Consider the following 16,478-nt stretch of genomic DNA (forward strand, 5'->3'; position numbering starts at 1 on the left):
ATTTAAGTTTAGGTACCAACTTTTAAAAACTTGTTCACCGAGCGCTCGAAAATTATTTTTTTTATTTTTTTATTTTTTACAAACTCAACTGTGACTGTATAAAAGTCACAACTTTTTTACTGAAATACAGTCACATCTTAGTTCTTTTTTTTTTTTTTTTTTGAATATTTGTATTATGGTTTAAGGCTTAAGCTTTGATGTTTAGTCTATAGGTTAGAGGGCTTCATCCCGCAAGCCTAAACCAAAATGTCTTAAACCCTTATAATCTCTTAATTTTTATGAACTCCATACAGTCACAATTGTGACTACATGATACTTACAACTGTGACTATGTTGCAATCATAACTACGTACCAAACAAAAAAAAAGACAATTTGGCGACAAAAAATGCATGTTTTGTACATATTTGTGACCTAATTAAAATGTCTTGCAATAATTTAGTACCTAAACTAAAATAAATTAGTTTCTTATTGTTTTGGTGAAAAATTATTGGTCTTTAGTATTTAATCCTAATTTTCTAAAATATAAAGTGGAGAAAATCACACAATTCAAAAAGTGTAACCCTATTAAATAAAGGGTGCTTCAATTTGCTGCCAAAATGACTAAAAATATTAAGCCTAAGACCAGCCGACTGAAACCTTAAGTTACAGGCCAAATTTAAAAAAGACCTTTACTGTTCATTGCGTCACCATTTGCTTTATTTACAAAATTTTCATTGTTGCATCTGCATCGGCTGCATTTGCAAAAGGTGCATCTGTATCTACAGAAGCTACATCTGCGGTACCAAATTTAGAGGCTTTCAAGGCTCTTGGAGTGCGAGATATGAGCAATCTAATTAACCAATGTTGAGGTGGTTTCGCTGCTGCAATATCACACCCACAATAATTACTTTGAAAAAATAAAGCTTCAAATGACATCAAGGAGCATTATATGCATTTGCAAGATGTTTCGTTGTTGCAGTATCATGCCAAAAATAATTTAAGAAAAAAAAAACTTCAAATGACATCAATAATTGTTGAGTGAAATTAAGTGGCCTCGTTCATCTAAGCGAGATATCGGCTTAAAAATTAAATGTAATCAAATCCATACGAGCTTGATTTTCGCCCAATAGATAGAAGTCACCCAAAGCCCAAATTTCGCTCAGAGTTTGACCATAATTTAAAATTCGAAGTTTGAGTCTAATTCACATAAAAAAAATAATCATCTATTGAATGCCAACAAAGTCAGCACTCAAATCATTGATCAATTAAAGATCGGAATTAATTTTGGAATTGATCGTCTAGTAATCACATAATCGTGATTTTAGGCCATTAATGGCCTACCCATATTGGGTCATGGACGAACCCTATAAATACAAGTTTATGGGGGTGAAGAAGATCAGCTGATTACACTCAAGAGACTCTAATCACTCGAATTCCCATTTGTTTTTATCCACTTTTTGTTCAAAGTTCTTTAGTTAATTTAAGTTTCCATTTTGTCTTAAGTTTCATGTTTGTAGCTTTACTTGCGCCTTCCCTAGAGTTGATATCGATTTCTATCTTTGTTCTTTAATATTGCAAGTGTTCGAGTTGTTCTTGTTTGTCAATTTCATTCTCACATTATTGTAGACTTAAATCTTGAAATCATTGTATTTCATTTTTGTCATTCATAGATTTTTCTTATTGTTTGGACAACTTCATCATTACACACAAAAGTTTGATCACACAATCCTACGTAGGCCAACTCACGATTCTAACACCATATCTAATTTATAAGGCCTCTCCATAAGCCTTGCCCCCAAGGTGTGAAAAGGACCTAGGCCGAGAGAGGTTCCTTGCTCGGCTGGACTTTGTTTGGTTGAAAGTCAGATTTTAGTCCCAAGTGCTTAAATTTCATATTCAATTCTGGTCAGACCAAAATTGTTCTTGACCGGTGGCACGCCCCGCATCAAACATAAAAAGGACCAAAAGTTTTCCTCTCCGCCACCCCCAGCCAAAAAATAGCTAACACAACTCAACCCTTTTCTATAATCCCAAGATTACAATTGGACTAAATCACATAACCCAATCCCCAAATCCCTTGTACACCCTCCTCAAAGTGTTTCCCAAGAATCATAGCTCTCTTACCCAAGATTAATTACCTAATTTTACTCTCACCAACTTTGATTATGTGCCTCTCACACAACCCTGAAGATTCCAATCGATCAATTTTCCAAAATTGATCCCTAAGGTCCTATTTATAATTCATAGGCCTTAGATTACAAGTCTAGATGATGTAGGAAACATACCAATGAGTAAGAAGCAAGGAAACCTGTATACACGAGGAATAGAAATCAAATAAGTGTATCTTTTACAGATTTATGGGTACAAATAAAGTTACTCGAATATAAATCAAGAATGGAGTGTACAAGTACAAAAAGGGAGTGCAAATATAGCATCACTTTTGAGTTATACCTGAAAATAGGCTGAACTAAGCTGACTTAATGGGCTAGTTCCTGTCCACTGCTGAACCAAAAATCTCGCATTTTTTGGTGGGGGAACTAAAACTCACACTGTTTATAATAGAAAAACTAAATATCATCCTTTACTAGTGAACAAAAAAAAAAATAAAGATGAACTCTTCTTTAGCCTCTACCTCTAAAACCTCCCTCCAATCTAGCTAGTACGTACATTGGCAGCAAACTGTCATCGCTTCATCCATGAAGAAAATCAAAGTGCATGTTTGACGACCACCCAACAACCCAACCTTGACAGACCTCTAAAACAAGAAGATTAACATTTTGCAGAAGGTCTCCAACTGACAGAACGCTCAACTAGCATTAGCATTAGCATTTTTGGAGATCTTTTGCAAAACCCCAATCAAAATGCTCATCCAATGCAGGTGTGTTTGCAAGTCTTGGCTTCGTTGGCTTTCAAACCCCAAGTTCATCAAAGACCTATTTTCATGAACACCCGCTTGCCTCTTGATCAAAAAACAATTGTACATCGATTTGAAGATAATTATATAAACAACAAGAACCTTTGCAATGGCAAAGTTGGCCAAATCCCCAACAAATAAACTCTAAAGTCCTCAAGATTCCAGCCTACCCAAATCCTACTATTCTTATACCAAAATTTGGCATAGAGGAGAGGGAGTTGAATACATTTTATCTATAGTTTTTATGCTTACATTAATTAAAAACAAAATTCAATAATGTCAAATTTTAGAAAGAGTCCGTTAATTCCAAGGTGACAATCCAAAAAATTAACCAAAACCACCCAAGCCTACAAACTTACCTTGCAAGTAACCTTCTAGAAAACCCAAGATACGCGAGCCAGCGAAATGACAAAACTAAATACAACAAATATAAAAAATTCTAAGTGTGTCCTTGTTGGACCACCTTCTTCAGTTCTAGGTCGAGAAAAAATGGAAAACCAAAATAAAAAACTAAAATTAACACAAACCCAACCCACCCAAAATAAAAAACAGAATCTGAAATTACGAACTAAAATTTCATTAAACAACATTAGATGATAATTCCACTCAATTTCAAAACACTTTCAATGATTAAAAAACTTAAATTGCAAACTAAAATTGCCAACTGAAACTGCATCAGAAAACTGAAACTACGACCGTCAATTAACAACTCTGCAAGCTTCATACATCGACAGTAGGAGCATATGCAAGCTCTGTAAACAAATGAACAACTTTATCCCTAAAGAGTTTACCATATGTCCAAGGATACCTGCTTCCACAAAGTTTGTTTTTCAAATGAAACAAACAGTAACCATGAAGAGATTCAGGAAAAACTTTTGGCACACCTTCAAGAAGTCCTTTGTGACGATCCGAGATAAATGTCACTATCCTTCCTTGTGTATCTAGAATACCACGAATCATCTGTAAAAACCAAGTCTAGTTGGCTTCACTCTCAGAATCAACAATAGCAAATGCAAATAAATTATATGGATATCTCTGCAAAAAAACAAAAGAAACACCATGCATTACTGCAAAAAAATAGTGAAACCACAAAAAATACTAAAAACTGTAAATTGAAATTGCACAATACTGAAAAATTGTAAACTGAAACTGCACAACAACAAAAACTAAAACTAAAAAGCATAGAGCAAATCTCAGTCAACTTAAAATCAAAATCAAAATCAATAAAAAAGTAAAAAAAATACAAAATCAAAATCAAAATCAAAATCAATAACAAAGTCAAAAATAGAAATACAACTACAAACGAAGATCTATGGTTTAAAATCAATTATCGAACACAACACAAAACCAACTGAAGAAGAGCAGAAAAAAATTAAACACTATAAACTTTAATATGAAACACGATAAACTCGAAATCAAGAAAACATATCGATCTCGATCTTCAAACACCAAAAATCCAATTTAAAAATCAAAATCAAGAAAAAAAAAACTAAATATACAAAATCAATCATAAAATCAAAGGAAAACAAACCTGCAAAGTCGATTAGCCAAGATCGAACACCAAAGTCGATGAGAGATTGACTCACGAAATCAATAAAGAGAATTTGAGATAAGAAAATTCAAAACGGAAAAAAAAAAAACGAACTGAAACTAAATAAAATAAGCTAACTAATGAAAACATCAAATAACTTAATAAAGGACAAAAATGTAAATGACAAAGATGTCAGCTAGCAACTACATTTGATTTCGTGACCTAAAGGTTACAAATATCACCTTATTGTTACATTTTAATAATAGGTGTATACTAGAGGTTAAGTATGATACTTGTCATGCATCATAAACTAATTTAAGGCTTGTTTGACAGGGCTTTTAAAAGGTTTAAAGATGTTTTCAAATAGTCAAAAACGTTCTTGTTTATGTTTTGACAAAAAAATTGATAAATACTTTTGGATTCTAAAAGTACTTAAAAGCGCACCAAATACTTTTTAAGAAGCACTTTCAAATATATTAACAAAAAGTACTGTGAATTTTTTTTTTTTTTTTTTAATTCTATGAATTTCTAAGAAAGACGCTTTCTACATAACCATTCCCAAATAATTTATTCTTTTAGGAATACGCTGAATTAGGCCGGCCAATGGGCTGGCGCAGTCCATTCCTGATAGCTATAATTTCTTGCTCAAGTGAGCGAGAGAAGCCACTTACCACTCACCAGTACTTTTGCTGCAGCAAAACGCGACAGCGCTTCATCCATGAAAAAAGTCAAACGAGAAGATGAAGAAGAAGAGCTTGATAGGAAGAAACCCTACATTTTCCAACTGCCAGATCACATAACAGTGGAGATCTTCTGCAAAATCCCATCAAAAACGCTGATCCAATGCAGGTGTGTATGCAAGTCTTGGCGGCGTTCTCTCTCATCAGACCCCCAATTCACCAGAGACCTATTTTCACGAACACCCACTTGCCTTTTGGTCCAAGACTTCAGCCCCGGCCTCAATTCCACGAGGCTCTACATGATCGACCTCGACTGGATCGACCTCGACAAGGGCTCGAAAAGAAATGGAGTCTTAATGGAGCTTCCAGGAGACCCCAATGCACCTTATGGTGTACAAATTGTGGGTTCCTGCAACGGCTTCCTCTGCCTATCTGGGTTTTACAATGATACTCACCGTTTTCGCATATCCAATCCCATTACTGGTGAGTCTTTAGCTCTTCCACCACTACCTACTAAACAAAAATGTACATTTCTTGCTGGATTTGGGTTTAGTCCCATTAGTGATGTCTATAAAGTAGTTATGGTTACATTTCGAACCAAAGAATGCAATGAAGGGGAGGTAATGGTTATGACTGTTGGCTCTGGGATTTGGAGAAACATTGGGGATTTTGTCTACTCTTTTGGGGATGTTCATTCACGTTTTTCGTCATTTGGGATTTTTGTCAGTGGATTTCTTCATTGGATTGGTCAGTGTAGTAAGGGTTCTCTTTTATTATGTGCCTTTGATATTGAAAGTGAGCGTTTCCAACAGTTACCGCTGCCGCCTTTTTCTTCGAAATTTATGTTAGGAGTGTTCAAAGGTCGGCTCTCTATAACTGTTGGCTCAAGTAATAACAATATCGATGTTTGGGTGATGAAGGATTATGGTGTTAACGGTTCTTGGACCAAAGAGCTTGAAATTGTAGACGCAATTGGTTCTCAAGTATTGATGTTGACAGAGAAGGAGCAAGTCTTGTTGTCACTTTGGTTTGAATTTCTGGCTTATAATCCTGGAAGAAGAAACTCTGTGTGGCTTCCTGTTGATGGGTTACCATTTTATTTCTTAGCATTTGCCCATACTCCAACCTTTGTGCCACTTAAAGATATCATCAGGGGTAGAGCCTGAAGGTAATATATGTCAAACCTAGTGAAAGATCTCATCTTTCTTGCCAGTTTCAATTTCTAATTTCAAAGCCATTTTTATTACTGATAAATGGATTCGTGTAATTATGTTTACTTTTTTCTAATTATTTGCAGATAATCCTTCTTGTTAATTTGTCTCTTTTCAATTGTGATTGCTTCATTTTTCCTACATATTCTTATTCCATAGATAAGAGGTGAGTCTTTCTTAAAAATGAATGTTGATAGACAGAGACTTCCAGTTGATTAAGTATACAAAGTAGGCTATTTTTTCTTTAGTAAGATCAGGGGCTGGCACTAGTCACGTAATCTATTTTGTTGATTATTTATTTTTTCGTCTTTGGATACTAATCCAACTACATTTCCTTCCTCTGTTGTGTCTGTATTATAGAAGTTGACTCAGCCAACATGATTTCGCATTTGTCAGTTTATTGGCAAATATCATCTTTTCCATGATAAACAATAATCATTAAGTTAAAAAGAATCATTTATAAGTCATTATGTGCACCAAGGGCTTGTCACACATTGATTCGATTCTAGGGAATGTGGTTTTCTTTCCAACATGCTTCAATTTGTAGAATTATTTTGAGTTCCTAATCTCCAGAGAAGGTGACTGTCTATTAGTTGGAGGTATTTTACGTATTGAGAGGTCTTGTTGATACTTGAGTTGTAGTGATGCTTTTCTTGTAGCCAAGGATTGTGTGTAGGGTAACATAGATTTTCGTGTTTCGGAAACACACTGAGATGGTCTTTACAGTGCAATAATGTTATTTTAGATTAGGTGTAAGACTAGTAATTTTTATTCGGGACAGAAGCATTTGGAGGACTGTATTCTTTATTTTCAATGTGTGTAGGAATACGTTATGTAGGAATTGTACATAGCTTCAAGGGAGAGACCCTGATTCAGTGATGCTATGCATTTGGAATCATGATTAAATGCTTCTATAGTTTTTGCTCTTATTAAGTTTTACATCTACCTAGGTTAGACTGTGATTTGCGCGTAGCCAACTGCTTGAGTTCTTGTTGGTTTGTAAGGACCACAAAGGTTATTGAACTTGCCTTTAGAACACAACATGGTTGTTACACCATCTTCTTTTACATAAAAGTCTCTTTGCCTTCTGCTTTGAATGGTGTAGTTTTACTTTTATATATGGCTCTTTTATATCCAATAGGCATAGTGACATCACATTTTATTGTGCTTTGGTGCTTCTTGTTAATTCAAGGACACCCCCAAGGGCTTTTTCTGGGTATGGTGAATATGCTTTTAAGATTTCTTACAATTCCTGATCCTGATATGAATCCTATTTCTTTGGTATGAATGGATGCAACATGGTGGTTGGCTTTTGCTAAATTGATGCAATGAAATCCAAATCTACTTGTAACGTATTATGATTAGCTATTCGTATCAGAAGTCTAGGCAATATTGTACTAAAAGTGTGTTGTGAAAATTTCATGTATGTCACAAAAAAGATGAGATTTTTATTAGTATAATTTTTATTCGATTTTTGAGCTGTAAATTATCAACACTTACCAAAAGTGTTGTAAATTACCAATAGTAAATAATTAATAACCCCCAATCAGTAGTAGAGTTATTTCAAAACCTCCAGTGTTTTTAGAATTAATTGATACCCCCCTAGTTGCTGTTTAATCTTAGATGCCGCCCCTGATCAATATGAAAAGTTGAAAACAACATTCTGCTGTTTAATCTTAGTTGCCCTTGCGTGCCTTGGTCCATGAGCTGCTCCCTGCCCATGCGTTATTTCTCTATCCTGGCCCACATATATGCTACATTCCAGTAAAAAGTAAAGAAAAATAAAGCAGCCAGGAGAAATAGAACTAAAGACAAGTGATATAAACATAAAACTCCCAACCAACCCAACTACACAACAGGATTAATTTAATTTATAGAGATTAACAAATATTAAATAATTACAATAAAAAAAGTTTATATACTATTACTATCAGATATTTACAATAGAGATTGTACACAATTACTAAACAATAACATGCAATTAAAGCCCAATAAAATCAAAAACTAAAATTCAAAAAAAAAAAAAGAAACAAAACGAAAAGGCTAAACATACAACATATAAGCTTGTTACAAAATGATTACGATTTTTAAAATTTCAACATTTTCACTTTCCCAAATTTCAATTTCACACATATCAGAATCAATCATAATGAAACTGAATCAATCACACTGAAACTGAATCTCACATTGAAACGAAATCAATCACACTAAGATTGAATCAATCATACTGAAACTGGATTGATCACAATGAAACTGAATCAATCACACTGAAACTGAATCTTAAATTGAAATTTAATCTCACATTGAAACGAAATCGATCACACTGAAACTGAATCGATTACACTGAAACTAAATCGATCATATTGAGACTGAATCGATCACACTAAAACTGAATCTCACATTGAAACGGAATCGATCACATTGAGATTGAATCAATCACACTGAAACTGAATCGATCACACTGACACCGAATCGATCACACTAACACTGAATCGATCACACTGAAATTAAATCGATCATACTAAGACTGAATCGATCACACTGAAACTGAATCTCGCATTGAAACTAAATCGATCACACTAAGATTGAATCGATCACATTGAAACTGAATCGATTACACTGAGATTGAATTGATGACACTGAAACTGAATTGATCGCACTGACACTGAATCGATCACACTGAAACTGAATCGGTCACACTGAGATTGAATCGATGAAATTGAAACTTAATCGATCACACTACTATATAACATGCCTTTATATGTGAAAAAAAAATTATAATAATTTGCACACAATTAAGGGGACTCAAACCCAAGTCAAGCACGAGCAAAAATAGTTACACTAATTTTCAATAAAAAATTAATTACACTAATTTGCAATGAAAAATAGTTACACTAAATTTTCAATAAAAAATTAGTTACACAAAATTTGAAACAAAAAAAATTACACTAAATTAGCAATAAAAAAACAATTACACAATTTTTAAAATTAAAATAGAAATAAGAAAGATTTCCTATCTTTTAAAATGTGTATAAATATCATTAAATACTAACCTTTACACATCAAGGTCCTCGGTCCAGGTGGTAAGGTGGTAGGGTGATCTCTTGAAGCCATTTGTCTTGGGTTTGAACCTCCCTTTGAAGCCAAAGGATTACTTCTTACTGAATTAAAATAGTGGGCGAATGTCAGGTGGTGGGATGTGTCAGTTGGGCCCACGCGTCAGATGGGCTAAGTCTGGTGGGTCTTACGCGTATGATTTGGTCAATTTGACATTATGTTGCATGGGTTAAAAAAGGAATTGTAAGTATTAGGGGATTTTGAGAGAATTTTTAGATGGATAAGGGTTTAGGCAAATTTTGTATGTAGTTAGGGGGTTTAAAATTAGGCACTATATATAGGTTAACCACAAAGACACCCCTAAACTATGCTTGGTTTTAACTTTAGCACACTGCCTTCTAGGATGAAGATGGGCCACGTGGCACCACATAAGCATATCTCATATGAAATATGTAACAGAGATTTGTGGTGTGACACGAGGAATAGTTTGTAGGGTTATAATTTTTGAAGGTTAAAGTGCAAAACCGAGCACAATTTTGGTTAAAGATATAAAGTTCAAAACTCTAAAATATCAATTAAGTGAACTTAAATTTATCTTTTTCACTCTCATAAAATAGGCTCTTTTATGCTCCTCTCTCTCTCTCTCTCTCTCTCAAACTTTCACTCTCATTGTCAATTGACTAGAGATTGTCTATGTTAAACAAAAAACAAGAGATGGTTTATTTGTTTGAAAATTATAACTTTCATAGCTTGCTCTCTCACTCTCAACTCCACCTTCATAATCTCATTCACACAACCCAACGATTTATGATCGTGAAACATAAAGGTTGAATTTTGAAAGCAAGAGAATAACAAAGAGTGCTGCTATTTGCACACTTTTTTTTTTTGCATATCATTTTTTCCTACACACCCCCTATCCTCTTCTAAAATTTGAAATTTCTCTTTAATATACCTCTCCCATTACCAAAATACCCATCAAACACTACACACCCCACCCAACATCCAAACAATACACACCTCCCACCTAAAACCAACAAACGCACCTTACCTTGCACCACCGTGCGTAGCACCCCACACCACCCAACCTGTGCACACATGCATGCAGAGCCACCAAGAAAGAGAAACTCTACCTCTTCCCAGCTCACGCCCGACCACGCTGTCGTGCCAACTTCCTCCGCGTCGACCACCAATGTGTAGCACGCAAGCTTCCTCCACTCAGCCTGCAAGCTCTGCGAAGCCCAACCACCGGCTCCAACTCGAGCACTTGCAAGCTGTGCAAAACCCAACCTCGCTACACACCACTTGCAATGCTGTCGCCGCACCAAACACCTTGAGCAGCCCATGCCGCCAAACACCTCCTCCTTCTCTCTCTTACCTCACGTTATGTTCTCTCTCCCCAACACTCTCTGTTCTCTCTCCTTTCTCCCTTTCTCTGTCTTTGTCCAAGACAGGCCCCATCCAAGCCATAGCCACCGTCAGCATTGGTTCGCCAAACCAGCTGCAATTTTTTTTTAAAAGGTGGATGTTCGGAGGAGAGAGGGAAAGAGAGAGAGAGAGGAAGAAGAAGAAGAAAAAAATGAAGGGGGAGGGAGGTGGTCGGGTGAAGGGGAAGTTTGGCACTTCTCCGAGGTGGAAGCTTGAAGGTGCGACACGGGAGTGGCGCTAGTGGCAACTTGGATCTTTCACAGACAGAGAAAGAGAGAGAGGATAGAGAAGAAGGAGTTGATCGGTGGTGGTCTCACCACCTGGTTCACTGACGATCGCCGCCGGGCAAAGGAAATCCGAGAGAAATAGGTTGTAGTGAGAGAGGAGAGAGAACAGAGAGTGTCGGGGAGAGAGAAGAGAGTTTGGGGTGTGTTGGGGGAGGGCTTTAGGGTCTTTTCACAATGTGGCAAATCTATAAATTCACTAATTAAGTGATGGAGGGTACGCAAATAGCAGCACTCATAGGCAATATATTGAGATTCTCTACCTTTAGTATATATATGTGTTGTTTGCTGCCTTTTATGAGATCTTGACCTTTCAAATAATCTAATGGTCTTTACTGTTACACATCAGCATAATTATTTTTTCTCCCCCAAAATACTGTTTTGCTTCCCTCACCCTTTCATGCCTTCCTCCATCCCTCTCTCCAGTACTTGCAGAAAGATACAAGTCCCTATCTTAAACAGAGACATTTAGATCTTCATTAATTTACATTAAAGTAATGGAATGAGATGTCCATTTTTCAATAAAAAGATGAGTAAGAAACAAGTAAAGCCATTGTCATTATATATCCACATGCCGGCCATTGACGATTATAGAATTGTCAAAACAAACTACCAAAAGATTCTTTGTTTCAAAATTTTGGAATACGATTCAACTATAGAACTATAAGATCTCTTTATTTACATGATTGTAATTGTGGAAAATTCCAGTGTAATTTTTATATTTGTTTTTAGTTAATTTAACAAAATAATCAAAAGCCAATTGAGAGATCCAAGGAAATTAAACAAGCCAAAACCATGGATGATTTAAATATATATTTTTTGTTTGAAATCAGAACTGATCTTAGACTTTCCCCTAGAGAGGGAAGAGAGGGAGATAGATCGAAGATGAGAGAGTGGGAGGAAATTAAGGTAGAGAATGAGAGATAAACCAAACCGTAATTTTTGGTCAAATAATTATTTTGATGTGGAAACATTTAAAACCATTAAATTATTTTATTTTAATGGTGAAGATCTTTTGAAAGGCAGCAAACAGGACAAAGCCTAAAGGCAGAGGAGCAAGATCCGGCAAGATCATTGTCTTGAGTCTTCAGCAAGTATCCCCACTTTTTAATAACATCCTATTGTCAAGAAATTTCCAACTTTACACCCTAATTAATGTCAAATATATGAAATATCCCTAAAGAAACGCTGAAGCAGGCCGACCCAATGGGCTCAGCCCAGTCCATTGCTGAAACCTATATATTCATGCTTTTCATTTCCAGCGAGAAGCCCTCTCAAATTGACCTTGCAGCAAAACTCAACAGCCATGCTGAAAATCAAACTGCCCTACACCCGCCCACCAACCAACACTCACCGACCACCAAAACATGAAGATGACAAAAAAGAAGAGCGCATAAAAGTGGATATGTTTTGCAAAAGTCGAGTAGAAAGGCTTATCCATTGCATCTTGAGCAAGATCCGAATAAAAAGGCATGACAAGAAACCCTACATTCTGCAACTTCCAGACCACATGATAGTGGAGATCTTCCGAAAACTCCCACTTAAAACGCTCATCCAATGCAAGTGCGTGTGCAAGTCTTGGCGTTTCCTCTCAGACCCTCATTTAACGAAAGATCAATTTTCACAAACACCCACTTGCCTTTTGCTCGAATCGGCGGAGGGCAACATCTTGGTCGACCTCGACAACACCTCAAGCCCAAACAACGTCCCACTGAAGCTTCCTAAAGTCGCTAATGTCCTATCTGGCGCAAAAATTATTGGTTCCTGCAACGGCCTCCTCTGCTTATGGCTATGCAGAACCCAACGATTTTACATATCCAATCCCATTACTGGTGAGTCATTAATTCTTCCAACACCTCCTAGTGCCAGGAAGAATATTGATCCTTGTTCACCTACTTCTGTTTGTGGGTTTGGGTTTAGTCCCATTAATGATGTCTATAAAGTAGTTCTGGTTACGTCTCCAAATGAAGAATCCAATGATGGGAAAGTAATGGTTTTGACTGTTGGCTCAGGGATTTGGAGAAGTATTAGGAATATTTCTGTATACCCTATTCATCATCATCAGGCGTTTTTATCATATGGGGTTTATCTTAATGGATTTATTCATTGGATTGGTTGTAGTAAGCGTTCTCTTGTGATACGTGCCTTTGACCTTGAGAGCGAGCGTTTCCAACTGTTTCCTCTGCCACCTTGTTTGGAGCAGTATTTTCATCCTTTCAACCTTGGAGTCTTGAGAAGTTCACTCTCCGTACTCGTTCCTACTCTCTTTACTGGTAATATTGTTTGGATGATGAAGGATTATGGTGTTAAGGAATCTTGGACCAAGGTGTATGAAGTTAGAGGCGCATTGCCTAGATCTATAAATAAGATTGAAGACTTATTTCTTAAGTATAATTTGAAGGCTTATACTCGTAGTAGGGCAGAAGAGCAGCAACTCCTGTTGTTTCTGCTGGCTTACTCTCCTCGGACAAGGGCCCTTGAAAGTGTTAGGTTTGATGGGATACCACCAGTGGTTAAAATATGGGTCCATATTCCAAGTTCTGTTTCACTTAAAGATGTGATCAAGGGTTAGAGCTCCAAGGTTTGATCAATTTGAGAGGAACATGGTGGCCGAAAACCTGCCAGTGCAAGCTTGGGCTCATCTGTTCTATTGGATGTTCTATTTTTGATCTTCCTCTTCCCACTGTTAGTTCTGTTATGGTAGATGATCTTGCTAGTATAACTAAGCATAGACTTGTTCTGGTTGGCCCTGAGGTTCAAAAGGCTTTGGCACTGCTTGCCTTTCATATGTTAGATTTACTTATATGGTGTTGCATATCTAATTTATGTTATTGGCTTGGAAAAAATAAAAAGACATGTTGCTTTTTTCTTTTCTTTTTTTAAAGAGAAGGAATTTTATCTTCTATTGGTTTCTTGATGTTCTCGGTGTTATAGGCAACAGCTTGGTTTTGATTTGATATTAAATTTTACATTTCTGTTCCTTATATAAAGAGGTCAAAAGGCTGGTCGATCAGGTCGTGTTAGCTCAACTCATTAAATGCAGTGTGTTCCATGTCATGTTCGTTTAACAAGTACTAACCTCTCGTGACGCGAGTGCGAATAAGCTCTTTTTATTATGCAAATGTTGATATTTTAGTTCGCACAATGTGTTTATTAGGCTTTTTCTATTGCGGATAGGTCGACATTTGTGTTAATTAGCTTATAATTTGCCTTCATAATTGTTAAAATATGAATTAGAAACCCACGTAACCCCAAATCAAAATCCAATTTAGATATCCAAAATCTATTAATAAATTAATGAACAACACAATTCTTACTCTACACTGTATCTGTTTTCTCAGAATCAGAAATTGCTTAGGGGAGAGAAATATATGGTGAACCGATCGACCCAGGTGCAGCCATACTCTGGTGCCAAAGTTGTACAGTGACTTTTAAAGAGAGATATATGTGGGTACAAAGTTTGAGGGCGGAGAACTTATGTTAGGGGAAACTGGTTGTACGTGGGGTTGCAGATTGTGGCATTGGAGGAAGACATGAGTTATATATGGTTGCGTAGGTAATTGACTGAAACGTGCGTTCTCATCTGCTATGGGATTAGTGGGGAGTTCGAAAGTCCGGATGTTGTTTTCTTTTTTATATTTGTCCTATTTGTGTTCATTCTACAATTTTATTCTCATAAAATAGTAAATATTATTAAAATCAATAAAACATATATATTAAGATTACATAACAGGTTTGTTTGATCGGAATCCTAGAATGGGAATAGGAATAGTAATTGTACTCCTATTCTTGTCTATTCCAGAATGTAATGAGTTTTCAATTCTTATTCCAACGTTTGGAACAAAAACATAATCAAAGTTATTGGTAATATTTCCTATTATATTTTTTAATTTGGTAATTGACACATATCAATATAATAGGAAAGATATGTGTCATAATTATGTGCCACTATTTCCTATTTCTCAACAGTTGATAATCTTTCCTACTATATTTTCTAATTTTTTAATATAGTCAAATAATAAAAGAATATATATAGTAATTTTTACATTCCAGATTAACTATGGAATAGAAATCCCACCCCCCTCATGGTATTTCTATTCCTCCTTTTTTTATGAAATTGATTTACAGTCAACTAAGGTCAATTCCTTAGTTTTGTTTTCTTTCCAGTCAACCAAATATCAAGTCTTCTTGAAATTGAATCCAATTTTATTTCAGGCTTTGGATTACGACCAAACAAATATGACCTAATAGTCTTGGGAGCCCAAAGGTCGGGAACTAAACCCTAAGCCATTTTGCTGTTTAGAAGTCAAACATACCTGATGCAAATCTAAATTTGCATGGTAGTAGTGTATGTTTATTAATATTGTATTTTATCTCTTTCTATTATAGTCAATGGTGATTAAAATAAAATTATGAAAAAATACATTATATAATTTTGAAAAATTTTATTTATTTATTTTTTGGCCACTGAAAATTAAATAACCCAAATATATACTTGTTTGTTTTAGCAAATTGTGTTAAGGAATGAAATTTTAGATAAAACCATTTTTTGGTGAAACCGGTAACACCAAAGGATGACTTCTGGCTTTATAATAGTAGATGTTATATATGTTGTGTCCAAATAGTCAAGACCAGATTCAACTTGGCCCGTAGCTCGGCCCACTTCATATTATTGAAGAAAATTATAGAAATAAATGTCAACCTTCTATTTATTAACATCATGTTAAAATTTGGAGTACATTTAGTACTTACGAAACAAAAAGACAACAAAGGTGGGGGATTGGATTACGATAAATAATCGTTTATTCACATTAGAAATACTAGTCTATCCGCACTCACTAAAGCGCGTGTAAGTGAATTAGCTCTTCCTAGTTTGTGAACATCAATATGTTAGCTCATGTAACGTGTTTAATAGGCTTTTCCTATTTCACACATATATATATTATCTTTTTTCTTATTTTCATCCAATCAGAGAGTCGCTACAAGGGAAATTGGCAATTGCGTCGATGCTTTGCGACAACGCATTTATGCCGTCGCAATTGGGCTTAAAGCATGAGAGTGTCGTCACAATTATGCTTAAAGTTACTTTTCCCTTTGTGAGCTAGTCACAATACCCTCTTTGTTAGATGATAAATATTAACTTATTACTATTTATAATTCTCGTAGTTCATTGGGTTGCATTGAAAATGTGACAACTACACTCTCAAGTAATTTCATTTTTCAGTGAATTGTTTCTTGTAAGTTCACTAAGGTTGGATTAGATTTATTCATTGTATTTTGTTTTCATCTTCATATTTCTTTATGCATCTTTATGTTCATACTTGTGCCTTGGTGAAAGCTGAGCACAAGTCTAACTAATTGTCCCTTCTATACATATTCATGATTTCACTATGATC

At 35.5% G+C, this 16,478-nt stretch overlaps 2 protein-coding genes across 2 annotated transcripts; both read left to right on the top strand.

The window, feature by feature from the left end:
- The first annotated feature begins 5,044 nt into the window (after positions 1–5,044).
- LOC147292569 (F-box protein At3g07870-like) lies at positions 5,045–6,419 on the top strand. Its single transcript, XM_086233593.1, has one exon. The coding sequence runs from the start codon at positions 5,144–5,146 to the stop codon at positions 6,269–6,271; it is 1,128 nt and encodes a 375-aa protein (XP_086089719.1). The 5' UTR covers positions 5,045–5,143; the 3' UTR covers positions 6,272–6,419.
- A 5,969-nt stretch (positions 6,420–12,388) lies between these two features.
- Positions 12,389–13,654, top strand: LOC147292570 (F-box protein At3g07870-like). The gene has a single exon (XM_086230885.1). It carries the CDS (start codon positions 12,389–12,391, stop codon positions 13,652–13,654), a length of 1,266 nt encoding a protein of 421 aa, XP_086087011.1.
- The last annotated feature ends 2,824 nt before the right edge of the window (positions 13,655–16,478 follow it).

Source organism: Dryas octopetala, chromosome 2, assembly GCF_963921425.1.
Source record: "Dryas octopetala chromosome 2, drDryOcto1.1, whole genome shotgun sequence".
Taxonomy (NCBI): domain Eukaryota; kingdom Viridiplantae; phylum Streptophyta; class Magnoliopsida; order Rosales; family Rosaceae; genus Dryas; species Dryas octopetala.